This window comes from Caenorhabditis briggsae, assembly GCF_000004555.2.
Source record: "Caenorhabditis briggsae complete genome, chrIV, whole genome shotgun sequence".
NCBI classification, from domain to species: Eukaryota; Metazoa; Nematoda; class Chromadorea; order Rhabditida; family Rhabditidae; genus Caenorhabditis; species Caenorhabditis briggsae.
In genome coordinates this window covers 7,997,440-8,023,222 of record NC_013487.2, presented here as the reverse complement: position 1 = coordinate 8,023,222, position 25,783 = coordinate 7,997,440, and the positions used below count along the sequence as shown (strand labels likewise).

At 38.1% G+C, this 25,783-nt stretch overlaps 13 protein-coding genes across 13 annotated transcripts; 6 read left to right on the top strand and 7 right to left on the bottom strand.

Moving 5' to 3' along the window:
- Window positions 1-61: 61 nt before the first annotated feature.
- Window positions 62-1,614, bottom strand: Cbr-col-113 (the record flags this gene model as incomplete). Its single annotated transcript, XM_002633048.1, has 3 exons — window positions 62-163; window positions 248-835; window positions 1,264-1,614. 3 exons carry the CDS (start codon window positions 1,612-1,614, stop codon window positions 62-64), a joined length of 1,041 nt encoding a protein of 346 aa, XP_002633094.1.
- Window positions 1,615-3,447: 1,833 nt separating this feature from the next.
- On the top strand, window positions 3,448-6,065 carry CBG05783 (the record flags this gene model as incomplete). The annotated part of the gene is made up of 9 exons (XM_045235562.1): window positions 3,448-3,648; window positions 4,183-4,292; window positions 4,341-4,442; window positions 4,492-4,794; window positions 4,845-4,968; window positions 5,019-5,177; window positions 5,226-5,371; window positions 5,425-5,685; window positions 5,963-6,065. The coding sequence occupies 9 exons, from the start codon at window positions 3,448-3,450 to the stop codon at window positions 6,063-6,065; spliced, it is 1,509 nt and encodes a 502-aa protein (XP_045093153.1).
- Window positions 6,066-6,269: 204 nt separating this feature from the next.
- CBG05784 lies at window positions 6,270-6,981 on the bottom strand (the record flags this gene model as incomplete). The annotated part of the gene is made up of 2 exons (XM_002633050.1): window positions 6,270-6,393; window positions 6,569-6,981. The coding sequence occupies 2 exons, from the start codon at window positions 6,979-6,981 to the stop codon at window positions 6,270-6,272; spliced, it is 537 nt and encodes a 178-aa protein (XP_002633096.1).
- CBG26361 lies at window positions 6,319-7,439 on the top strand (the record flags this gene model as incomplete). Its single annotated transcript, XM_045235561.1, has 2 exons — window positions 6,319-6,341; window positions 7,163-7,439. 2 exons carry the CDS (start codon window positions 6,319-6,321, stop codon window positions 7,437-7,439), a joined length of 300 nt encoding a protein of 99 aa, XP_045098529.1.
- A 528-nt stretch (window positions 7,440-7,967) lies between these two features.
- On the top strand, window positions 7,968-8,379 carry CBG26360 (the record flags this gene model as incomplete). The annotated part of the gene is made up of 2 exons (XM_045235560.1): window positions 7,968-8,104; window positions 8,157-8,379. 2 exons carry the CDS (start codon window positions 7,968-7,970, stop codon window positions 8,377-8,379), a joined length of 360 nt encoding a protein of 119 aa, XP_045098528.1.
- Window positions 8,380-8,957: 578 nt separating this feature from the next.
- On the bottom strand, window positions 8,958-13,571 carry Cbr-rpc-1 (the record flags this gene model as incomplete). The annotated part of the gene is made up of 9 exons (XM_045235559.1): window positions 8,958-10,185; window positions 10,232-10,632; window positions 10,674-11,764; window positions 11,812-12,283; window positions 12,313-12,899; window positions 12,945-13,116; window positions 13,149-13,322; window positions 13,345-13,483; window positions 13,528-13,571. 9 exons carry the CDS (start codon window positions 13,569-13,571, stop codon window positions 8,958-8,960), a joined length of 4,308 nt encoding a protein of 1,435 aa, XP_045093152.1.
- A 1,109-nt stretch (window positions 13,572-14,680) lies between these two features.
- Window positions 14,681-15,059, top strand: CBG05788 (the record flags this gene model as incomplete). The annotated part of the gene is made up of 3 exons (XM_002633052.2): window positions 14,681-14,748; window positions 14,810-14,918; window positions 14,973-15,059. 3 exons carry the CDS (start codon window positions 14,681-14,683, stop codon window positions 15,057-15,059), a joined length of 264 nt encoding a protein of 87 aa, XP_002633098.2.
- A 112-nt stretch (window positions 15,060-15,171) lies between these two features.
- CBG05789 lies at window positions 15,172-18,053 on the bottom strand (the record flags this gene model as incomplete). Its single annotated transcript, XM_002633053.1, has 9 exons — window positions 15,172-15,258; window positions 15,309-15,432; window positions 15,465-15,591; window positions 15,636-15,849; window positions 17,134-17,316; window positions 17,358-17,432; window positions 17,479-17,618; window positions 17,712-17,862; window positions 17,910-18,053. The coding sequence occupies 9 exons, from the start codon at window positions 18,051-18,053 to the stop codon at window positions 15,172-15,174; spliced, it is 1,245 nt and encodes a 414-aa protein (XP_002633099.1).
- A 980-nt stretch (window positions 18,054-19,033) lies between these two features.
- CBG05790 lies at window positions 19,034-19,681 on the top strand (the record flags this gene model as incomplete). The annotated part of the gene is made up of 3 exons (XM_002633054.2): window positions 19,034-19,040; window positions 19,089-19,514; window positions 19,563-19,681. 3 exons carry the CDS (start codon window positions 19,034-19,036, stop codon window positions 19,679-19,681), a joined length of 552 nt encoding a protein of 183 aa, XP_002633100.2.
- Window positions 19,682-20,987: 1,306 nt separating this feature from the next.
- Window positions 20,988-21,533, top strand: Cbr-skr-16 (the record flags this gene model as incomplete). The annotated part of the gene is made up of 1 exon (XM_002633055.1): window positions 20,988-21,533. One exon carries the CDS (start codon window positions 20,988-20,990, stop codon window positions 21,531-21,533), a length of 546 nt encoding a protein of 181 aa, XP_002633101.1.
- A 147-nt stretch (window positions 21,534-21,680) lies between these two features.
- CBG26359 lies at window positions 21,681-23,032 on the bottom strand (the record flags this gene model as incomplete). Its single annotated transcript, XM_045235556.1, has 3 exons — window positions 21,681-21,760; window positions 22,021-22,783; window positions 22,832-23,032. The coding sequence occupies 3 exons, from the start codon at window positions 23,030-23,032 to the stop codon at window positions 21,681-21,683; spliced, it is 1,044 nt and encodes a 347-aa protein (XP_045098527.1).
- A 144-nt stretch (window positions 23,033-23,176) lies between these two features.
- On the bottom strand, window positions 23,177-24,365 carry CBG05793 (the record flags this gene model as incomplete). The annotated part of the gene is made up of 3 exons (XM_002633056.1): window positions 23,177-23,632; window positions 23,682-24,116; window positions 24,162-24,365. 3 exons carry the CDS (start codon window positions 24,363-24,365, stop codon window positions 23,177-23,179), a joined length of 1,095 nt encoding a protein of 364 aa, XP_002633102.1.
- A 148-nt stretch (window positions 24,366-24,513) lies between these two features.
- Window positions 24,514-25,688, bottom strand: CBG26358 (the record flags this gene model as incomplete). Its single annotated transcript, XM_045235555.1, has 4 exons — window positions 24,514-24,608; window positions 24,658-24,973; window positions 25,020-25,463; window positions 25,506-25,688. The coding sequence occupies 4 exons, from the start codon at window positions 25,686-25,688 to the stop codon at window positions 24,514-24,516; spliced, it is 1,038 nt and encodes a 345-aa protein (XP_045098526.1).
- Between the last annotated feature and the right edge of the window lie 95 nt (window positions 25,689-25,783).

The following is a 25,783-nucleotide window of genomic DNA, read 5'->3' as shown; positions in this document are numbered from 1 at the left end:
TGTATCAAACAGAATGACAAGAGAAGCCATAAAATGGATATTTTTATTGTATAAAAAAGTTCTACTGCAACCACTTCCATTTGCGGTATGGTGAACGAGGAGCCTCCACTGCCGCGTCTGGTCCTGGTGTAGCTGGAGCGTAGGTGGCCGGCTGAGAAGTTGACTGAATTAGAACAAAAGGTTGGATTAGAACAGAAGGATGTTATCGAACTCAGCTTTAACCTAAAAACTGAATGACATAACTCACTGGTTGTGGCTCATATCCTGGTTGCTCTGCTGGGGGTGGTTCGAATTTATTGACTCCTGCGTTTCTCTCTGGACATTTACAATAGCTGGCGTCTTGCCCTGGTGCTCCTGGAGCTCCAACCATTCCAATTTGTCCTGGCTCTCCTGGCATTCCCAATTGTCCAGCAGGTCCAACTGGACCACTTTCTCCATCATTTCCTCGTTGTCCATCTCTTCCCGGGTATCCAGATGGTCCTTTTTGACCTGGTGGTCCAGCATCTCCTTTTGGTCCAATCGGTCCCTTTTGTCCACGAACTCCATCACGTCCATTTGGTCCGACTTCTCCAAGTTTTCCTGGTTTTCCTGGTTCTCCTGGAATTCCTTGTTGTCCTGGATATCCTTCACGACCATGCTCTCCGATTCTTCCTGGATTTCCTGGTGGTCCTTCTGGTCCAGATGGTCCAGCGTCTCCTGGTGGTCCAGTTGGACCACGTGGTCCATTCGGGCACACTCTACATCCTTTTGTGGGGTCAATGGTTACCGGTGGAGCGATTCCAGCTAGTCCAGGTGCTCCGGGCTCTCCAGACTTTCCTGGTTCTCCATCAAGACCCTGAAAACATAGGAAGTACTTATAACAATAGGTAGCGCCGTGAGTAGTTTTGTCCTTGGCGAGACTAAGAAACCGGCCTATTCCTTTCGGAACAACTTTTCAAGGATAGAAGCTTTTCTTTGTTCCACTACTTTGTCCACTACAGTAATCCAATTAAAATGTATATACCGTAAACACTCTAATAGAACACCTCTCAAAACCGTAAACTTTAAGCCCATTGATCTCGCTTCATGTAAAAGATATCAAAAAGTGGTCAACTGATAAAATGTTTATCATAATATCAGAAGTGTTTTTTCAATTTATTACTTTTTGATATCTTTCACATTAACCTAGATAAATTGGCTCAAAGTTAAAAGTTAGAGATGGCTTTCTTGTCATGTCTTTAGGTTACTGTATTCACTATAAGAAGAATTCAAAAAATTTCTCACCGGTTTTCCTGGAGTTCCAGCTGATCCTGCTGGGCATCCATTATTTTGATTACAACTACAAGTGCTTGATCCCTCAACAAAAGCGTCTTCCTTTACATAGGCGGTATGAAGTGGATATTGTTTTTTTGGAGAATCACCGTAAGCCTGACGTTTTCCTCTTCTCATTGTTACCAACTCTTTCCAAGTGTAATCAGCCATTGCTCTGAACTCTTCACTATCCACTTTCAATTGGTCATTGATACTTTGAATCTTCGTGACCAGAGATGGCACATAAATGAGGCATACAAGAATTGCACCGCCCGAGAATACACAAGCTGTGAAGCCAGCTCGCTGCGTTGACAGCGATTTCATATCTGGAAAATAATAGTTTCTATAGAGATTATTCGGTAATGAAGTCAAAAAATATGAAAAGCAGAAGTTTATTCAGACAAAGTTTTTATATGGAACTGTAGCGCGAGAGAAATGGCAACACAACTGAAATAGGAATCGAATGAAGCATGCATCTTCATTCATTTTATACGTTCTTCACCACCACAGTTCTACTTCAAAACGGACAGAGTGGCGGATCCGAATGTCTGCGTGTCTTGTCTATTCCATACTCTCTAGCAGCTTTTACGGCAGAATAGACCGTAAGAAAACGCATTTGGAGAGGCAATTATTCGGATTCGGCGACGATGGCTTCTGCCACCAAACATTCTGAAGTTGCATTACGTAAATGAGATAGTATGGGAATCTAGGGTTTCAGAGAAAATAGGAAGGCTTTTTCATAGGTAAAAAATCTGTCAATCAACCAAGGTGAATCATAAATCAAAGTGGTTTATGAGGTGGTTCGGAGAGGAAGTGTTTGATGATTTACACTTGACATGAGGAATTAATATTTTGGGTGAAAAAAAATAGGAATCAGAAGGTCTACAGGCAGGGGAAACTAATTTACCGTATGCACTCTAGTAGAACGCCACTCAAAACTGTTATCTTGGAGCCAGTATATCTCATTTTCTGTGAAAGATATCAAAAAGTAGTCAACTAACAAAATGTTTTTGATGTTATAATAAACATTTTGCCAGTTGACCTCTTTTTTACGTCTCGCGCAGGAAATGAGATATATGAGCTCAAAGTGCAAGTACAGTATGACCATCTTTCAGAGTGTTTACGGTATGTCGGTTAGAAAGTCATGAATTTTCTGCTGCAGATGGATTTCCACAAAATGTCTTCAACGAAAAAAAAGAATTTCCACTTTTGTTTATGAATTTTTTTTTCAAACAAGCAGGCGCCATAAATTTTGAAGACACTTGAACCATATTAAATTGAAATTAAGAGGCACTTTTTGGCCGTTACTGTGATTGCTTAAGATGCTGACGATCGAGCGTAAAGCTCCTTTTTTGAAGTTGACTGTAGATGCAGAAAAGGTCTAGAGCTCAATTATCTCAATTTCTATGAGAGCTATCAAAACTGTTTTGATTGATAAAATGTTGCTGATATTATGATAAACATTTTATCAGTTGACAACTTTTTATTATCTCTAACAGGAACCGAGATAGATGAACATAAAGATAAAAGCTAGGCTCCTAATTTCACAGTATTTCTCCCGCATCTATCTGAAAATTTCCACCCCTGAGCTCTTTTTTTGACAATACTTCAACTCTGTACCTGAAAACGGCATAGCTTTTTTTATACAACCGCCTGCCTTCATTACACTTCACCTGTTTTACTCTACGAATCCTCATTTCCCCCTTTCCTCAGATTCATGTCCTCTCCAATTCGGAGAGACCCAATTAGAACATGCGAAATACATCATGATTGGAAGAGGACGCAGACTAGTATCCATGGCAACAGAATGCTCCTTCGGAGTGCGAAATGTCTCTTTAAGAAAGGAAAAGAGCATGGAGAAAAAGGAGAGGGAAAAGAAAGGAGGAGGAATGTGAAAGTAGTCGAAGAAGGTCTTCTTGTTTAGTCTTCGAGCGACTAATTCCTTCAGCAAGATTTTTAGAGAATATCAACAACAGGAGCGCGAACAAGATCAGGAAGTCCGGTGGGTTTTTTCATCACATCGTCTCCTTCTCCTTCTTTTCTCTTTCATAATCATCATCCCCAACTTCTATGATACCCCAATATTTAGCACTTCTACTTTTTCTGCTAACTCTTTTGAATTATTAATTATTCTTCTTTCAACATTTCAGCAGTCAGATGGGCGACTATCAGCTCCATCAATCCCGAAATCTAAGTGTCACTCAGACTCTTGATGAAATTCTGGGGATCAGTTTGAGAACTGAGCAATCAACTGCGTCGTCGTCAAGTAACTCAAATGAGAAGAATGCATTGAACTCTCCATGCCGTCCACCAACAAGACATGGCAGAGAATCATCTGGAAGTAATGAGGAGAACAAGGTTTGTGAAATTAGGTCGAATAAATAAATACCGTAAAACCTGTAATAGGAGGGTCTCCAGACTGTCATTCTTGAGCTTAATTATCTTAATTCCTATACAAGATATCATCAATGTGTCAAGTAACAAAACATTTTTGATATTATGATGAACAATTTTCCAGTTGATAACGTTTTGTGATCTTTGACAGAAACCGATAAAAACTGTCTCAAAATTAAAAGTTTGACACAGTACTGACAAAAAAAAAACAAATGATCATTTTTCGATAGAAATGGCCAAGTTGGGACATAACTTGAGTTATTATTTTTTGTATTTTTGATTTCTGAAATTTTCAGACAACACACTTATTCAGACACCCAAAGTTAATAACTCTTTATTTAAATAGTGATTTGAGATTGTTGTTTCGGACATTACCATCCATTTAAACCAAAAATCCATTTGCAGTCCTCTGATTCTGTAAAAAAAAACCATCGGCTCTGTTCACTGCTAAATAATACTCCTAGCGACTATTCTCATAAGACTCATTTCATGTTACAGGATCCAGTATATCCAGAAAATGGAGGAAACCACCCAACGTTGCCGACATTCCCAGGACCCACATCTTCCTCAACCAGGAGACGTTCTGAAGATGATTTCTTCAAGAAACTGTAATTTTTAAACCAATAATTTTAATATATTCTTAAAATGTGTTTTAGGAACCAATTCAGAAAAGGTTCTCTTGTTTCTACAATGGACGATTCTTCAACACCGTCAACTACAGTAAACGCAATTTCGATTCATCCAGATTCTCCAAACCGGTAGGTACCATATTCAATTCTTGTTTATAATCAAAATTCAAAATTTCAGGGAGTCTCGACCACGCCTTGAAATCCACGTGGAAGAATCGATTGAAGACGTTCCACAGTCGGCGTCGAATCAACAGAAGACATTCCTCTCTGAAAACTCTCGGAGTACAAGTACAGAGCAAGAAGATCCCAGTTTGACATTTAGAGTGGACATTGATGAAGACAAAGAAGAACCAAAGAAAAAACCGGAGAGTAAATTGAAAAATATACTGAAGAAGCCACCGAAAGATGCTCCGAAACCTAAACCGAGGTCGAAGACTCCAGTAGTGGAGAAGGAGAAGAGTTTGGAACAAATGTCTATGTTGTAAGTTAAAAAAATAGATAACAGAATAAGAAATTCATAAACTTTTTCAGTAACTCAAAACTGAACAAGCCTTCCGATGCTCATCATAAAGAATGGCTACAAAAGAAAGAAAGGGAAATACGAGAAAGGAAAGCAAAAGAAAAAGCGATAGCTGACCAGAAAGCAGCATCGGAGGTATTTCAATTTCCGATGGACTGAACATACTAAATTTGAATTTATTTCAGAAAGAACGACGAGAGAATTCAGCAAAGCTTTACCAACGATGGGTTCAGGATCACGACGAAAAGATGAAAGAGATGAAGAGATTGAAACAAAAAAGAGAAAAAGAGAAGGCAGAAAAAGAGAAATATTCAAAGGATCAGAAATTGAAAGAAGCTGATAAGGTAACTGGTATCCTGGAATTTAATTTTTCTTGAGATTTTCTTTTCTAGAACTATGAAATGTGGAAAAGAGAGCGTTCAAAATCAGTGACAGATATCAAAAAGAAATTAGAGGAAGAGTCAGAAAAGAAGAAGAAACGCGAGGAAGATTTAAGGAATGAGAAGATTAAAGAAGCACAGAAAGCGTTTTTAGCATGGTAAGAAAATCAGAAAATCATGATTTTTCTGAAATTCGAAAAGTAAATTTCAGGAAGCAAAAGAAAGAAGAGTTTCTAAACGACGAGGCCCGGCAGCAGAAGAAAGAAAAGGAAGAGAAGCGAGAAGAAGAAACAGAGTCACAGTTGAAAAGAATGGAATTGGCAAACGAAGCATATGAAACATGGATTCAATTGAAAGAAACTGAACGAGAAATGATTGCTGATTTAGTGTTAATCGAGGCTCCGCCCATTCCGTGGATTCCCCCAAGCAATTTAGTGCCAAGACAGTTTTTGAGATCTGCCGGTGGAAGCAGGTTACTATTTTCTTCATTATTCTGGGATAAAAAAATCGGAGCTGTATATTTTTATTTACCGTGATTATTTTCTAGTTTTAGACTTTCAGACACTACGGGTTTTTCTTTTTTTTCGGAAGAAAATCGGAAAATTAAAATTTTTGTTAACGAAAAAAAACGCACGAAAATCGAGAAAATTTTAATAATACGGTAGTTATCGTTGTAGGACTATCAGCCACGACACCATATTTTCTCTTTCACAGCTTCGATTTTTGTACCATAGTATAGTGAGTTTCAGACCCCGAGCTGCTCGTTCCCAATCTGCTAAATCTATTGCAAAACGCACCAGAAGTCGACCGTCAACGACTACATCCGCTAAAAATTTTGCATTTTTTCTGTGATAAACTCTGCTTGAAGCTGAATAAAATTATACTTTCTCACAAGTTTTGAAAAGTACTCCATAGCTTTTGCAAATTTATTCAAGAAACACTACAAATCTCTCTTCAGTTCTTTATTTCAAAATCCACAAGATTTGTTCGTTATTGGGGTTGTACAGTGATAAATCAACGAGACATAGAGGGTATCTCTAATAGGGACTTTTTGTATTAAAAGTCAAGGTTTTCATAGTGGACGAGGCCAGCATGATTGCGAAGAATGCGCTCGAGACAATGGACAAAGTACTCCGAGATCTCATGGAACGATATTCCATTCGGAGGAAAAGTCATCATCCTGGTAATACAGTAATCCTAACCTTTTCTGCTCCCTCCATTTTATTGTGAACATCTTCGTTCATTTTCTCGACATTGACATTTTTGTTGTCAGGATTGCAGACTCCGACTGATCAGTGATCTTGTTGATGTTCTGTTCTTCTTCGATAAGATCTCCGGTTGTACAAAGATCCTACTCCAACTTGATACGATCAGCTTCGTCATTAGCAGATCCATCACCAACCTTCAGAAGAAATTCAATCCAACCCAAATCCCCGCCCGCGACTAGCATGTTGGACTTGAGGTAGAGTGTTTCAAAATGTTGCCAAAGACAGCTCATCTTGATACATCCGTCGACTTGATTTTTCCGTGTGCCTCTTCTGATGACAGGGAGGACTTGTCTGAAGTCTCCTCCCAGGATGATGACTTTTCCTCCGAATGGAATATCGTTTTCCATGACATCTCGGGGTACTTTGTCCACTGTCTCGAGCGCATTCTTCGCAATCATGCTGGTCTCGTCCACGATGAAAACCTTGACTTTTCGAAGATAATCAGCTTCCTTGGAGTTCAGTTTCAGATGACTTGCTCGACAGTCGTTCTTGATGTCCATTTTGAAAAATGAAGCGATGGTTCTTCCATCTGGCAGCAATGTGGAGGCTATGCCGGTCTGTAGACGGATGCACACTGAATCGGTTTGGATAGAAGACACGTCATGCTTCTTGCTGATGTTATGGCCTACAGGTAGGAGGAATGTTTCATTTGAACGTTTCAAAGGCAATATATTTTTTCAGAGGAGAAGTACTTGGAATCACTCGTAACGGACTTGTCAAGATGAAGGACTCTGTTCTTTTGCTTGCTTCATTCGAAAAGACGATGGATCATCTGTTCGAAGCCGCTTTCTTCTCCCAGAAGGATGTGATCCATGGAGTCTCTGAGTGTATCATTATGGGAACCCCAATGACCGTCGGTACAGGAACCTTCAAACTCATGCAAAAGTACGAGAAGAAGGCATTGCTGAAGAAAAATACTCCAATATTCGAGCGTCCAGAACTAGCCATCACTCTTTAATCACAATTTTTCATCACATTAAAATTACTCATTTTTGTTGAATCCTGACTATGAGACCCTGTTGCTAATACATTTTTTATTCCCTATCGTCTTTTTTTTGTTATCAGTCTTTTTGTTGTTGTTGAAGTTTATAAATTTATTCAGCTTTAATAGTAAGAATGAAAAAAAGGTGGCCGTCAAAATGTTCAGCGGAACGGTCTTAAAGATGTAGTCGTTGACGGTCGGCGTCTGGTGCGTTTTGCAATAGATTTAGCGGATTTTTTCATATGCCTCGTTTGCCAATTCCTCTGTTTCTTCTTCTCGCTTCTCTTCCAATTCTTTCTTCTGCTGTCGGGCTTCGTCGCTTAGAAACTCTTCTTTCTTATGCTTCCTGAAATTTAGTTTTTCATATTTTAATAGAAAAACCGTGGTTTTCTGTTAAAAACGCTTTCTGCGCTTCTTTGATCTTCTGATTCCTCAAATCTGATAAGGTGAGTTATTCTGAAGTTGGAATGCTTTTTCTGAGGCTCTGATTTCTAGAACTATGAAATGTGGAAAAGAGAGCGTTCAAAATCAGTGACAGATATCAAAAGAAAGCTGGAAGAAGAGACGGAGAAAAATAAGAATAAAGAGACAGATTTAAAGAATGAGAAGATCAAAGAAGCACAGAAAGAGTTTTTAGCATGGTAAGAAAATCACGATTTATAAAATTCAAAAAATTCGAAAACGGAATTTCAGGAAGCAAAAGAAGGAAGAGTTTCTAAACGACGAGACCCGGCAGCAGAAGAAAGAAAAGGAAGAGAAACGAGAAGAAGAAACAGAGTCGCAGTTAAAACGAAAGGAATTGGCAAACGAAGCATATGAAAATTGGATTCAATTGAAAGAAACTGAACGAGAAATGATTGCTGATTTAGTGTTAATCGAGGCTCCGCCCATTCCATGGATTCCTCCAAGCAATTAAGTGCCAAGGCAGTTTTTGAGATCTGCCGGAGGGAGCAGGTTAATATCTTCTTTGTTATTATTGCATGACACAATCAGAGCTGTGGAAGAGAAGTGGCCGTGGCCGAAGGTCAAAAAAATTTGTCGATTTTTCTGTTAATTTTCCGGAAGCAAGTCAGAAAATTAGAATTTTCGAAAGTTTTAAAATCCTGAGAATATTTTAAGGATACTGTAGTTGTCGTTGTGGAACCTTCGGCCGCGACACCAGATTTTCCCTTCGACGCCACTTATTTTTCGTAAATACAAGAAAATTGAGTTTCAAACCACGAGCTGCTCGCTCCCAATCTGCTAAATCTATTGCAAAACGCACCAGAAGCCGACCGTCCACGACTACATCTTTAAGACCGTTCCGCTGAACATTTTGACGGCCACCTTTTTTTCATTCTTACTATTAAAGCTGAATAAATTTATAAACTTCAACAACAACAAAAAGACTGATAACAAAAAAAGACGATAGGGAATAAAAAATGTATTAGCAACAGGGTCTCATAGTCAGGATTCAACAAAAATGAGTAATTTTAATGTGATGAAAAATTGTGATTAAAGAGTGATGGCTAGTTCTGGACGCTCGAATATTGGAGTATTTTTCTTCAGCAATGCCTTCTTCTCGTACTTTTGCATGAGTTTGAAGGTTCCTGTACCGACGGTCATTGGAGTTCCCATAATGATACACTCAGAGACTCCATGGATCACATCCTTCTGGGAGAAGAAAGCGGCTTCGAACAGATGATCCATCGTTTTTTCGAATGAAGCAAGCAGAAGAACAGAGTCCTTCATCTTGACAAGTCCGTTACGAGTGATTCCAAGTACTTCTCCTCTGAAAAATATATTGCCTTTGAAACGTTCAAATGAAACATTCCCCCACCTGTAGGTCATGACATCAGCAAGAAGCATTACGTGTCTTCTATCCAAACCGATTCCGTGTGCATCCATGGTTGCAATGATTTCGTTAATGATGCATGTACGAGCCGCTTCGATTCCCAGAACCTCAGCAACCACGAGCGCATTATTGAAGTTAGTTTTCTTCGGATCAACTCCAACCGACGAGAGAACTGATCGGAAGTCTGTTCCTTCGACAAGAAGCGAATAGCAGTCACCTTTCTTCTCGTCAGCATGGATGACACATCGATTCACTGAGGAAATTCCTTTGACGACAACATTTCCAAGTGAATATTTGAGCATTTGCATTGTCATCGTTTTGCTTAACTTGCTCGTCGATGGTGGTCTGATAGCCATCATTGTCTTTCCATGAGAAATAATCTTGCATCCTCTCATCATTGGACACACTTTCGAGGTTACAATAGCGTAGGAGATGGATTCCAATGAAACTTCCAATTGAAGAAGACGAATACGTTTCGAATTGAGTTTCACAAGCAAGAAATAGTCGTCTGGCAAATACACTTCTTCAATGTAATCGCAGATCTCTCCAAGTGTAGTCTTCTCAATTCTAGCCTTCACTCTTCTTGCCAACGACTCATCATAAGGATCCAACAATGAGGCAGTAATGATTGGAGTTGAAATCGTCTTGACTGCATTAATAATTTCCTTGATTCTCGGAACTCCTTGGGTGATGTTCATGGAAGCGACTCCGGCAAAATGGAAAGTTTTCAGGGTCATTTGTGTAGATGGTTCTCCGATACTAGTAGCTGCAATAGCTCCAACAGCGGTTCCTGGTTCAGTTATGGCTCTTGCAATCTTATAATAGCAAAGCTGGATGAAACTGAGAAGTTGTGATCTGGTGAGGCAGGAATTCTTCAAGAGAGATGTTCTGAAAAAATAGGTTCAGATAAATGAATGTTTCGCTCAAAGCAAACCTATAAGTGTCCAAGTTGGTACATTTGGCGCACTCCTCTCTAGTCTTCGCATTCGCTGATTCATGTTCCGCACAATGTGTCTGGATACCTTGCCACTTCTTGCTCTTCTTGATTTCCGTCTGGAGGAGATAGTCCTTCATTTGATCGGCGAAGTGGACATACTTTTCTTTGAATTGTTTTTGAACTTCCGTCTTCAATACTTCATCCAGTTTCTCAGCTGGGATCGGTTTCTCCTTCTTGGTCTGAATGTTTTTAGCATGCTCCAAGACGTGCGTGAAATCAACAACACTTCCGTCTTTTGCCTCCATCATGGATGGATCCAAACCGTCTTCTCCGAAGACAAACTCAATAACGTCACCAACAGAGGAGCGAACAGTGCCATCGTAAGAAGCGCAGAGATCCTGAAAGTAGTATTTTAAAATTCAATTTTTTTTTCATTTACCTCCAAACACTTGACAAGACGTCTTTGCATGTATCCAGTCTCAGCAGTTTTGACAGCAGTATCGACAAGTCCTTCACGTCCTCCCATCGTATGGAAGAAGAATTCCGTTGGTGTGAGTCCCGAGTAGAAACTATTCGCAACGAAACCTTTCGCTTCTGGTGTCTTCTTTTTCCTTTCGAAGTGTGGCAGAGAGCGTTCTTCGAACCCATCCGGTGGTCGATGGCCCGAAATAGCTTGCTGTCCGACGCATGCGATCATTTGGGAGATGTTAATGAAAGAACCTTTGGATCCACAAACTGCCATAGTCAACGGGGCATTGTACTTGCTGAGATTACGTAGACAAACTTGTCCAGCATGATCACGAATGGTCGAAAGCTCTCTCAAGATGATAGCTTCAAGGGTTTCCTCTTCAGTACAGCCTGGTTGAGCTTTAAGCTTGCCTTCTTCCAGTTCACGAATGTATTGGGCGCACTTCTCATAACCATTATCCACAAGCTGACCCTTTTCTTGCAAAAGTCTCTCACTCGGACGAACGTCACCAATACCAATGGAAAATCCACGATTTGATAAGAACACAGGAGCCATTCTAGCCAGCCTCCACATTGCGTCAACAGCAGCATCCTCTCCGTAATCTCTCATCAACATATAGAAAATGTTCACTTTTGATGATGATCCAAGAAGCGACTTGTCGAGAACACCAGCGAGGAGAACAGAGTTTCGAATGATAACGTAAGAATCTTTAGAGCATAATTCCAAGTTTCCTGAGTACGACTTGTTTTTGGCCGTAAGATTCAAAGAGACCTGCGATCCTTTGTCTGGGCGAATGATCAGTTCGATAAGCTGTTTACCAGTCCATAGCTCTACTGGACGTCTGATTGCAGGTGGTGGGATGCGAATTTTCGACTGTTTCTTAGCAGAGGCGTCAATGAGAGCGGCAGCAAAGCGATAGACTTCAGCACGAGGAAGGAATGTATCTTTGTGAGTGAGAAGATAACCACCAGTGATGAAATCCTGAATAGCAGCAACCAATGGTTCTCCAGAACGGGGAGTGATCAAATTGTTTTTCACGTTCATCAGCTCACTTGCTTCCGCTGAAATCATGTTAGATGGTAAAGTGAATTCGAAATTTGTTTCTTACCTTTTGCTTCATAGGTTTGTGGTAAATGTAAGTTCATCTCATCTCCATCGAAATCGGCGTTATATGGAGTACAAGCACACTCGTTGAATCTGAATGTTCGCCCTGGCATTACTTTGGCACGATGACTCATGATGGAGATTTTATGAAGAGACGGCTGACGATTGAACAGAACCACATCGTTATCATCCAAGTGACGTTCTACTGTATCTCCGAGGCGTAGGTTCTTGGCCAACTCTTCTCGATTTCCGTATTTCAACAACTTTTTGTGCCCAGTCTTTTTATCAACCAGATAATTAGCTCCTGGGTGAACGTCGCTTCCATTGACAATCAATTTACGCATTTTATCGATATTCGACGCGTTAACGATTTCAGGAAAAGTGAGAGTCATCGCCACATGGACTGGAACTCCGACTTGATCGATTCGAAGATTCGGGTCTGGCGAAATGACAGTACGACCGGAGAAATCAACACGCTTTCCACAGAGATTTCCTCGGAATCGACCTTGTTTTCCTTTGAGACGTTGAGTGAATGCACGCATTGCTCGTTTTGGTTGCATATCTGGAGGAAGCCCGGACATTTCGGAATTAATGTAGAGAGCACATTGAATCTGAATTTTTTTTTGTATAGATACTCGAAGGAAAGAGACCATACCTGAAGATGCTCCCAAGTCTCGAACAAAGTTTTGGCAGGCGCTCCATCTCTTTTGTGCTTTTTGAGTACATCATTAGTAAGCATAATCTCCATTAACTTCATCGTGACATCATCTTCAGTAGTTCCAGATTTCACTTCAGAAACTACTGATGGTCGAATACAAACTGGTGGTACAGGCATCCGAGTCAATAGAAGATCGTTAGGATGCTTTTCCTCTCCAGAACGAACCATCAATACTGGAATATCAGCCTCCTTGATATTGGCAAACAGCTTTTGAACGAATAGCGGATTCAGAAGTGTGAATTTCATCTTCTTCACATGATCCCCAATTTCTTGATTCGCATTGAAAACTGTCTGATATTTTCCCAGTTCATCAGCTGGAACTGGACTGGCGAAAGCGATTTTCAGCACCGCTCCTACTGCTTTCTTGACGGTTCCTGTAAAAATTTCCTATTAATAATTCAGAGAAACAGTAAAAATACCATTCTTGAGACCACACTGTGTGCAAGTCGAACTCTTCTTGCAAGCAGCAACAATTCGTTTATGGAGAGCTTTCCTGTGCAAATAATCGATATTGGGGTTCATGACTTGCCGAGAGAACACTCGATGTTGTTCGGGAGTCAGCAAAATCGATGAACAGTTCTGAAAATAGTACTGGTGATGATTTTTTTTTTCGTGGAGCTTACTTTGCAGATACACTGTAGCAACTGAATTGTGAGCTTGAAAAACCCAATATGAAACACTGGAACGTCCAGGTCAAAGTAACCAAAATGGCCGACACAATCGGTCAAACCGAGCCCGCATGTCGCACAGATTCCTGTTTTTGTAGAAACTCCCTGGAAATGTTTTAAAAATAAGAACTTATATTCCTATAAAAACAACCATTCTCGGATCGAGAGGTCCATAACTTGCAGGTTGTAGTTTTCCTCCGACGTCTTCGTACAATTTGTTGTTGAAGATAGGAACATGAGCGGTTTGCCTCATGAACTCGCAATCTCCAGGTGCGAATTTAACGCCGACACTGAACAATCAAACAGTTTGAGTTGCAGAGTTAAAAAAACTTACACTTTCAGAGCCTTGTCGGCTTCACGAAACTGTTCTTTACCCATTTCGCATCCAAGGTTTGATTTTTCCAAGTGAAGCCTAAAAAAATTAGCAATTTTACTAGAGATACAGAAATAAATTCACAAAAAGGCAATTAAATGTTTAAAGAAAATTGTTTTTATCCCTAAAACGAAAAAACAATGAATGCAGGCATCACAGGAAATATTATCAGTTTCCAACAAATGCGATTTACACCTTTAAACGACGCTCCGTAATCCCGCTCGCGCTAAACAACGCGCAGTTTTGCGACATTTCACCATGCGCCTTTAAAATATTTTGGAGTGAAAACAAAAATGTAAATCAGAGAAAAGAAGAAAACTTGAATCTTAAAAAGTAAATTGCAGAAAAATTGAGGTCATAAGACATATTCTATGTGTTCAATAATTGTGCAACTTTCAGTTAGAAAAAAAAAAGTCAAAATATTAAAAAATCGTGTCAACCAAATAGCCCTATTATTGATGACAGGTGTTCCGAATTTTTTTAAACGTTTCTGTCTCTCACATTCTGTATTACACTATTGGAATCGATTCGAGTCGATAGCTGCGCCGAAAATGAGCTTCGGAATTTCAACACTAATCTTCTTCTTCCAACTGATCTTCCTCGTTTTCGGATGTGGCAAGAAGAAACAGGCGCCTACTGTAAAACCAGCAACTCCTAAAAACGAGAATCGTTCTTCTGTGGCCGGACCACCGCCTCCGGATGATGCAGCTGCAAAGGCAAAGGAAGAAGAAGAAAAGAAAAAGAAGGAAGAGGAAGAAAAGAAAAAGAAGGAAGAGGAAGAAGCTGAAAAGAAAAAGAAGGAAGAAGAAGAAGAGAAAAAGAAAAAGGAAGAAGAAGAGAAGAAAAAGAAGGAAGAGGAAGAGGAAAAAAAGAAGAAGGAAGAGGAAGAGAAGAAGGAAAAGGAGAAGAAGGAGGAAGAAGAAAAGAAGAAGAAGGAGGAGGAAGAAGCTGAAAAGAAGAAAGAAGAAGAGATCAAAAAGAATGAAAGTCAACGAAACGCTGGAAAACCTCACTGTAAGTTTTAGTTTACAGTTTGATAATAATTTTTATTTCAGTGACTCTCGAACCTTCCGGTGATTTGGTTTTTAAAGCGGAATCGATTGCTCAGACTAGAATGGAACTCAAGAATGTGCACACTAAAAAGATCATGTTCAAAATCAAGTTCTCGGATAACGCATATCAGTAAGATAGCCATTTGACAAAGTGCATTTCAGTTTGAACTTTAAATTTTATAATTTTTCAGAGCCAATCCAGTCTTCGGTACAATTGAACCTGGAAAGACTGCAGAGGTCTGGATCACTCACAACAAATCACCACATAAAGAAGCTAAAATGGTCATTGTCAATTCTAATGTGAGATTTAGACACTTTAAAGTTTCTAGAAATATTCTTTCACTCTTTTTTCAGTACGTTGGAGAAATGGATCTGGCAAAATCGTTCAGAAGTGTGAGACCAACTGGTGGTCAAGTAACTGTCAAACTGATTGCCAACTGAAACAAGTGAAACTTTTAACTCAATATGATAGATATGATAGATTGATTAATAAAGATTGTAATATTAAAAAATAATTCATTTATTGAAAAGAAGCACTTCATTGAGAAATTGATCAGTTAGCTATTAGATTTATCGTAACCGGTCCTCCTGTTGGTTTGGCATTTCGAAACGACTTGGCTAAATCTATCTCGCCGACATACTGAAATTTTGAGATTATTTTAAAAAAAATGCACATCAGAATATTCCCACTTTCGAATTCACAGTAACCAATTTGGCTTCTTTACACGGCGAGGAAAAATGAGTGACAACTACATCCGATGATTCTCCAGCTTCTAAAGTTCCAAATACTGGATTCACACTGAAAACAAAACTTCTGAAATGTATTTTTTGACACCCTTTTTTTACGTATATGCCTGATCCGAAACTTTGATTTTGAACATGATCTTCTCTTCGGAAATATTCTTGAACGTCAACCTAATCTGTGATTCAGATTCCACTTTGAACGTCAAGTCTCCAAAAGGTTCCACGGATACTGTAGAAAAAATGAATAAGTAGTTTCATGGAATTTTTGCTTACTCAATGGTTTCTTATTTTTCTCATTTTTCTCTGTCCTTTGTGATTTTCCATCATCCTTTTTAAATTCTGGATTTTGTACTGATGTTTCTTTTTTCACTGATCCTTGCTGACTTATTTTCTTATCTTCAGGGCTTTCTTGCACTTTATTTGCTGTGCTGGCAATTGGTAGGTCTCCCTTTTTAGACACTTCTGTGTCTCCTTTCACATGGAATTTCTAAAATTATAAAATTTAAAAAAAGAACAATCTTAGAAATCTCACAGTTTTATTTTTTTTTCCTCGAAGTTTGAACGGATTTGATTTACCACTGTTGTTGGATCCACATCCAGTAGTTGCCCATAATGTGGCTTGAATTGTAAAAATTATAACCGAAAAAATCAAAAACATGGTGATTTCAAATACTTTTATTGAAATGTGTTCAATATTTGATAAGAGATAAGCAATAAAAAATTGTAGAGATTAGAATTTAGACACCGAAACACCTGTAATAGAAGAGTCCACAACACTGTCAAGTTTGAGCTCAATTATCTCAATTTCTATAAGAGATTAAAACGCTGTCAACTGATGAAATATTGTTGATATCATGACAAAAATTTTATCAGTTGACACATTTTTGTATATCTCTTATAGAAGTTGAGATAATTATGCTCAAAGTGCATGTATAGGGTGGCCTTTCATTAGAGTGTTTACGGTAATTTGGAAATCTAATCATTCTAGGCGAGAAGATCGACCATTCTGAACTGTGGATTATTCATCTGAAATTCACATCATTTTCATAATATACTGAAATTTTCCCCCACCTTCTCTAGTGAAGTACCCAGAAGACTTCTGAAATGTTTTATGCCTTCTGGAACAACGTGATAGCAAATGTTGTGTGTAGTGTGCAGAGGGTCTACCATCATCCATGGTGATATTTTGACATTTTCAGCTTCAGCAAGTTCTGACCTACAATTTACATTTAAGTTATTTTTCTTTTTGTCTTTTGGTTCCTCACTTTTTGATTAGCTTAAAACCAAAAATTCCCACGTTTTCGTAATCAAAATTTAGATAATATTCACAAAACTGTTTGAAGAAATCCATGTAATTACGGAAAACTTCATCGAAATTGTATCTGTCCATACGATCTTCTGGATTCTAAAATAAATCATAAAAATTCTTCTAGTCAATTTTTCTGTTTTCCAACCTTTCTTGTATCCAAAATAAGTTTATTTGAAGCAATTTGAACAAAATGAATGATCAGATGAATGATGATATAAGAATTGAATCTAAATTTGACCACCAGCCTTTCATCTGGATAAGCTCCGCCCAACAACTTATTAGTTTTGGCCCAATGCACTATGAACATTGCGACACTTCTCATTTTGTTCCCATCGGACATATCTGCTTCTATGAAATCGTTCAGGATTTGTGCCTTCTCTACGCTGATTTGATTGTTCACAGAAATATCGTATCCAATCTGTAACCAATGCAGATGAATTCCATTAGTTCAGATAAATGTACCTTCATTTCTGGAACTTTTGTGCTGTCTAGCATGACAATAGGAGTTTCCACTAAATGTGCTCTCATTTTGAATCTGTTTTGGAACACCTCATTATCAAGAAAGCATTTGTAAATGGCTCTGATGACTTCTTCCGGTGGATAAGAATAAAATTCAGCATGTGACAAGGGGTGTTCCAGTAAACACTGTAAGATGATTATAAATATGTTCCAGGAATCCTTAATACCTTTGGGTTCTCAATAATCATGTCAACGGGACGAACATCCGTGCGATCCGAAGATCTCGACGAAACTGCCAAGTCCTAGAATAAATTTACCCCGGTGGACTCGATGATAACCGAAACTCACAATATCGGAGAATCCATTCCGACGAACCTTCGAATTATATGAGCCAAAAATTGTGAAAACTGCGTTCTCTACGAGTTCCGATATTCCATTCTCTATGATTTTCAATTCTTCTTCAGCAATTTTCTCTCTTTCCGGGACTTCTCAACAAATCAATCGGATTAATGTTTCCATTAAATCGATGTCAGTAAACTCTTGATCAGTTGATAAAGTTTTCAGAATTTCCTTAGTCTCACGAAGACGGATTCCATTCAAATCGATTAGTCGATTCACAAAGAATCCTGATTCAAGGAGCTCAGAATCCATGCAAAGTTGCATTACATCCTTTTCGTTTGCCAACTTCAAAAGAATTGCTGATTCCGAATCAGTTGTATGCAAATGGAAAATCTATTAATTGAAAGGTTATTCATATTGTGCACCTTAATTGGACTCACCGAATCTAACACATCATAATCGATAGACATCAGAAAATGGAACAATTCCGTATTTGAAAACTGAATTCCATTCTCAAGATTTTTCCAACGAACAACAACATATTTCATGCATGATTCCTGGTTAATAGTAGAAATCAGGTCCATGTTTCAAACTTGAAAAAAATATTATTTGTTCTGATAAACTGATGGAAAAGGAAAAAACCGAGTGTCTCTTATCAGTGACCGATATCGGTTAACGAAATTTTTCGAACGAACAAATATTGGATGGGTGGAAATTTTTTGTTGCGAAATAAAAGAAAAAAAAATCTAAATTGAAATAACTCGAAGGCAACAAAAACAGAAACTGAGGGTTTCTTGAAACTTGTTTCAGGTTGATCTGGATTATTGCAAAACTTCTCAGAACTATTATTCCCTAGAAGACACAAAATATTCTCGGGCCACCACAGGGTTTTTTTAAATATAATTTTTTGTACCAGGTAGCTCCAGCCCGTTTTAGAGTATTTTAATTTTGTTTCCTTGACTTTCATCCGCTTTATGAAATTTTTTAGATTTAGAAAAACTTTATTTTCTGATTTGTTTGGAAATTGTCAAGTTGTCCTAAGGCAATAGTGATTGAGAAAAAAAAATTTTTGGGCTACGGTAGTTTTCGGTACGGGGACTTTCGGACACGCCCACAAGCTATTCTCGTCTATACCTCCTATTTTTGAATCAGAATAACAGCTTATATCTGTTTCCTCTTTCTGCTTCTTTATCCAGGCCAAATTTTCTTTCTTATATTTCCGCTATTGCTCCATCAGTCAATTCACATCTTCTCCATCTCCTTATACTCTTTCTTTTTCGTCAACCCATCCAGATGAAGAACTCGCCGCTTCTATCCAATTTTACCCTCTTTTTCTCGCCCAATTTCCTGAGTCTCTCCACTCTCGCACGATATTCTCTTGATTCTCTCCTCTCGGTCTCTTCCATTTTCTCTTTCCTCATGTGCCAACTAGCCAACGAACGTTCCTTTATTTCATCTCCCTTTTCCCATACCAATACGTTTTGTCTAGATTTAAACAAATCAAATATTGTTTCAGGTAAACAGTATATCGATTGATCTTCATAAGTATCTTTTTTGATTCATGATGGATGGTAAATTTATTTTCAAAAAAGTATCAACCCGACTATAAGGAATTTCAGACACTACTCGTAGAGCGCTCGGTGAACTCAAACAGTTGATACAGATTCGAGAAGACATGGAACGAGCTGGACTATTGACTCCAGATTTGATACTTGAAAGAAGAGACATCGAGGATAAGATGAGGAAGGAAATCGCATTCTGCATGAAGGAAAAACAAAAAAAGACGGAAGAAAAGAAGGTTGAACAGCAAGATATGATTGGGAAGATGACTTACAAATTGAGAAGAAAGTTGAGAGAAATGGACAGATTAAGAGAGGAAGAAGACTATAATAAGTTGGTCGATGAACGGTATGAAGCTAAACTGGAGCAGGAGAGGGCAGAAGCAGAAAGGATTCGAATTGAAAGAGAAGCAAAAATGATGGCTGATAATGGCAGGAAAGATGTTGAAGAAGAGACGAAGAAAGATTCTAAAAAGGAGAACGGAGGTAAGCAGGCGTCCAGATAACGCCAAATCTAAACTTCTCGGATTTCAGAAAATACCTCTTCAACAATTAATAAAAAGAATAAGAAAAGTCGTCGGAAGAATAAGGAAGGAGCCAACGACGCTGTGGAAGCCTGCCAAAAGGAGATGCAATCTCTTTCCGTTTCATAATTCCATCTTTGAAATCTCCAACAACCCACAGTCATAATATTTTGATCCCATTATCTTTTAAAGAGCTAATATCATAATTTTGTCAGCAATAGTTTTCGTGTCGTATAATTGAACCTCTTCCCCAAACTTGTAAATTCCTTCCTCTTCTTTTTGTAACCACATTACTTTTCTACTCATTTTCTCTGACATAATTAGTTACCTGTCTTCCATTCTAGATGCCATTCATGTTACAGACATTTCTTAAACTTTTTTCTGCTTCCCACTGTGTTCTCTTTCTCTTTTCCTTCTTTCTTTCTTACGAATATTAAGATAGACATTCCTTCTCCAACAAACATGTCAACATGCCAAACATCTCCCATCTTACAAATATTACACTTAACTGGTAGGGAACCCCTTTTCCATGAGAACACCCATCCAGAAGGTGCTGAATACATGCAACGCGGTTGCGTTGCTTGTGTCACGTGTCTGCGTCTCTATGCTTCCAATGATGTCTCCTTCTTCATCCTCTTCATCGTTTTCATATGTCCACACTGAAAACATAAACACAACAAGCCCCCCCCCCCCCTTCTAATCGTTTTTAAGCCTGGTTTCTGGAAACTATATGGCGTTATCGATTTTTAGTGAAATGATTATTTTTCTTTTTTCAACTCTTTTTTTCGTTCCATGTGTCGTCAATTGCACTGTCTACACACTTTTAACGTTTCGCGGGTATCTATCAGTTTTTGCCCGATGTTTTTGTCTTGTGATATGAGTTAAGAAAAGTTTATTTTTAAATTAATTTATTTTTGAGAAATATTTCAAAACTTGTAATTGTACGTATTTTCAAAAGCTACAACCGGACCAGGAAACGCTTCAAAGACTTGGAAATACAGAAAGAATACTGCTGAATTTTTAAATATTTGGTAGATCAATTCCAAAAATTTAGATTTGATTTTTGATCTACCCCGCCATTTTCCATTCGAATGGTTTTTTTTCTTTCATTTTTCAATGCATCAAGAAGGTTTGCCCTTCCCATTCTTATCCCCAAGTTTTTTTTTTGTTTTTTGTACTGGCGTTCTGAAAAGTCTGAAACTTTTTTGCCAATTTTTCGCATTCCCCTTGAACCATTCCATTTCAACGATAATCCCTTATCATTGAAATAAAAGATTCCAAAAATATTTAGCCTGGAGGTAGCTCGTACCCATCTTATTACACTTTTCACCATCTCTTTCCCTCGTTTTTTTCTATCCTAGTCATGTGCCATTTTTTTTCTGTTCTCAATTCGTTTTTTTCTCCCTACGTCTCCACCAAATCCTCAATTTTCCAGATGGTCAGAACAGAGAAATCGAATAAAAAGGCGAAAACTCAAAAAGTGAAACTCGTTCAAAATGTACCTGTCAATGAGCATCTCAATCGGACCTACATTCTCATTTGCAACGACGGACAACAGTTTGAAGCCGACGGTCACACTATAAGACATTCAAAAGTTCTCGGATTGGCTGCCAAGAATCTCGAACCTCCAGAGAACACGATTCAAGTGGAAAAAGTGAAAGGAGACACAATGAAATTGGTATTGGAATGGTGTGTGAATCATAAAGACGATGGTCCTTACGTTTCTAAGGTCGGCCCTGGACTTAGACTTCCACACTGGGATTTTCGATGGCTTAAGGAAATGAACAATCAGGATTTGTTTGATTTGATCACTGCCACCAATGATCTTCAAATCAAGCAGTTAATGGATTATTCGTGCAAAACAGTGGCTAATATGGCAAAAGGAAAGAATCCGGAACAGTTGAGACAGATATTTGGGATCCTAACAGATGAGGAGGAAGCAGAATTGGCACTCAATGAGCCTGGACCATCAAATGCTTGAACCATTAATGATTTGAATCTCAATTAATTATTATTTTAATTTTTTATTTTAAATAAACACTAACAATTAAATTGATTCGTGTTTTTGGATAAATCGCCGCGAAGATCCAAAATGAACAATGAAAAAAATAGAAGATTATCCCATAACCTAAGTCATTGATGTCTGATTGACCTGCTCGGCAGCATTTGGTTTCGGCTTTTTGCCCAACAAATAGAATTTCAAGATTTCTGAAACAATAAATTCAAACGTACCGTAGGACCTGTAATAGAAGAGCTCCACACTGTCAAGTTAGAGCTCTATTATCTCGATATCTACGCAAGATATAAAAAATACTGTCAACTGACAAAACACTTCTGATATTATGATAAATATTTTATCAGTTGACATATTTTTGATACCGTTGATAGGAATCGAGAAAACTTGGCTCAAAGTTCAAAGACAAATGATCCCTTCTATTACAGGTTTTACGGTATTTAATTTTCCTCACTTTTAATTGCTTTCCGATAAGGACTTATGAGGAAGAAATTTGGGAGTGGATCAATTGCTGGATATAAGGCAATCGTCATTGACATAAAGAAACAATACGGGCCAAGTCCTGCATCAAATATAGCAAACGCAAACTTCAAAGTTACTGGAGTATGAAGAAGAATCATCGGTATTAAGGTTTGTACGACTAATGCGTGGAAAAGTTGTGATTGAAGAGCTTGACATCTAGATGAAGTTGTTGAGACATTGCTTATCAATTGCTTGATGCGTAGATAACATTTGATTCCACTAACAACAATTACAATGAAGGAGGCAAATACTGTGAGGCACATGATAATCATTCCAGCAATCGGTCCCCAATAAACTAGAAAACTGTTGTTTTTGGAACTTCTCTCGTACATGAATGCTCCAAGATATTCGAATTCTTCGATATCCTCATCGAATACTTCTTTTATTGGTTTTCTCATAAACTCTGTGAATTCTTCCGTAGGTGCACACAGAACAATCCCAGTGAACGCCCACATGAATCCAACAACAATTGGTATCAGAAGCCAAAGAATGAATTTCCAAGATTGAAATGTTCTGAGCAACGGATTTCCACTTATAACCAGATATCTGTATACAAAATGAATTGCGAAAATTGAAAGGGATGATCCGAAAAATCCCCAATAAAATGCATCAAGGAAGAGGAGTGTCTGTCTGTTGAATATTTTGTCAGATGTCCTTATAAGGACAACAACACTCGACCGGTAAGAGTAGTGAATCTGAAATAGACAAACTTTAGGAGATAGAATTCATAAATGAATAATTACCGGAACCAGGCAAACTTCCAGTATGCAATACAACACTTCAAAAACAGAAATGAAAACCATTAGATACCGATAGACTCCAAGTTGTGCAGGAGACTTTGTCAAGATAAGATAAATGAGAAAACAGTTGAAAAACATTGCGAATGATGCTACACATAAATCGAAACTGTGAAGGTATTCAGGTAAATCGTAGATGCTTATCATCTTCAGACAAACTAGAATAAAAAAAGGCAATCAGTAGAGTCGGTTGGCTAGACTTCATATTGTTAGACGGCCCCAACGGGACGATGTTTTGAGTAGTGTACCTTATGCTTTAGTTTGTATTGAAAGGGAAAGAAATTTACGGTATCAGACCGCGGAAGTATTCGCTGGTGCAACTACATTTTTCGAGTTTGGCGGTACTTGATTGACTTCGGATAACTGCCGGTTCCGCTTGAAACATCCTGAAAGTTCTTGACATTGAAATAAGCTCCCAAAATTACGATACTCACTGAACGCCGCTTTTCGATATGGACTGATGATGAAAAAGTTGGGAAGAGGATCGATGGCAGGATACAAAGATATTGTGATGGATATAATACAACTGTAAATCCCTAATCCGTGACTCGCCAGTACGAATCCAAACATCACAGATACTGGAAAATGGAGTAGGATGGCCGGGATAAGAGTTTGGAAAACGAGAGCGTAGAACAGTTGGGATTGCATTGATTGCGATTTGGCTGATAATGTTGTAATAGAATTAAGTTCAGAAATCATGAAGTAACATTTGAAGCCACAGAAAAGAATTACACCAAATGAGAGTGTCTGAAGGCAGAAATCGGAGATAAACATCATAGAACTCACTTACCACTACCACAGACATTACTGCGATTGTAGAGAAAGTATTCATGTTAAGTATGAATGTTCCTTTTTCTATTTTAAATAATGGCCCACCCAAATAATCGAAATTATCAATGTCAATTTTGAAGTCTTCTAGTACATACGGTCTCAAGACATTTGTTGCTTCCTTATTCGGCCTACAAAGTAAAATTCCCATCAACGCCCACATAACGCCATTCAGTACTGGTATCATCAGCCACAAGAGAATTTTCCAGGAGTAGAAAGTTTTTATCAACTGATTCATGCTTATTGTCAGATACCGATAAATGAATTGCAAAGCATAGATAGCCATGGAGGAACCGAAGAAAGCCCAGTAAATGGAATTAAGGATCCGGAGAGTGAAACGAGAGAACAGTTTGTCATCGACGTAAACGATCACCGCTGATGTAGAACCAACCGTGTAGTGGATCTGAAAAGTCCTTGTTCTCAACGAATCTCAAAGATTTCTAATAACTGGAACTAGGAACATTTCGAGAAATGAGTAAAGAACTTCAAAAACTGAAATGACCGTCATCAAATATTTATAGGCGCCGAATTCTTTAGGTGACTTTGTGAGTATGAGATATATAAGAAATCCGTTGAAAAATAACGAAATAGAAGATGAGCAAGTGTTAATGTAGCTCAGAAGTTTGTGGAGAGGAAGTTTGGTGAAAATCATATATATTGAAGAGTGTAATCCAAGAAAAAAGGAATTTTTATGTGGGAAACAAATTCATCTCTGGGGAAACTATACGATTTTAAGTTTGTACTGCGGTTAAGAAAATAAAAACAATCGTCATTCTTCAGCACATCAATTGTTCTCGAGATTACTTTATGGAGATATTCGCTGGTGCAACTAAATTCTTCGAGTTTGGTGGTACTTGATTGACATCGGATAACTGCCGGTTCCACTTGAAGCATCCTGAAAGTTCATGATATTTAAAATATATTTCCAAAACTACGATACTCACCAAACGCCGCTTTTCGATAGGCACTGATGATGAAAAAGTTGGGAAGTGGATCGATAACAGGATAAAGACTTATCAGAAGCGACAGATATGCACTGTATTCTCCAGGTCCTCTGTTCAAAAGTGTCAGCACAAAGAATACAGCTAATGGTACATTCAACAGAACTGTTGGGATAATTATCTGGAAAACCAGAGCATAATATAATTGGGATTGAAGAGATCTGGCTTTAGAGGACACCATTGATGAGGTTTGCATCATTATTTCGATCGAATGATAACATTTTATACCACAGAAAAGAATGATAGAGAATGAAACAATCTGAAATTAAAAAGTCAAAAAAAGCACTCGATGTATTAAAACTTACAATCGACAAAGACATCAACATAACTCCAATTACTATTTTCCAATGGAGAATGATAGTTCCATCTTTTAGGATTGTATAAACCGTTCCTCCCAGATATACAAAATGTTCAATGTGTTCTCCAAATGTTTCGAAAATATATTTCTTGGATAATTTTTCTGTTTCAGAATTCGGTTCACATAAATAAAAACCAATAAAGCACCAAAAGATTCCAACCATTAACGGTATGGTCAGCCATAACCAAAATTTCCACGAATTGAAAATATGGATTAGATGATTTTTACAAACTGTTAGATATCGATAAATGAAATGAACGGCATAGATGGATAGAGTTGATCCGTAGAATCCCCAATATATCGAATTTAAGACGAGAAGGGTGAAACGAGAAAATGTTTTATGAGAGGTTGAAATCAGGACCAGATCAGTTGTGCCGAACGAATAATGTATCTGAAAATTCAACTTAGTAAAATACAGTAAACATCAAAGTACCGGAGCCAAGTAAGCCTCTAGCATTGAGTATGCAATTTCAAACACGGAAGTAAAAACCAGAAAATACTTGTAAACACCAAACTCTTTTGGTGATTTTGTGAGTATCAGATAAATCAAGTACGAATTGAACACGAAGGAAAATCCGCACGAAGCTTTGTCAAGCACACTCAACAGCTTATTCATTTAGAATTTTTCAAAAGATGCGAATATTTAGGAAGTTTCGTTTAACCACAAGTAAAGTAATGATCAAGTTTATGTTTTGATGGTAAAAAACATTG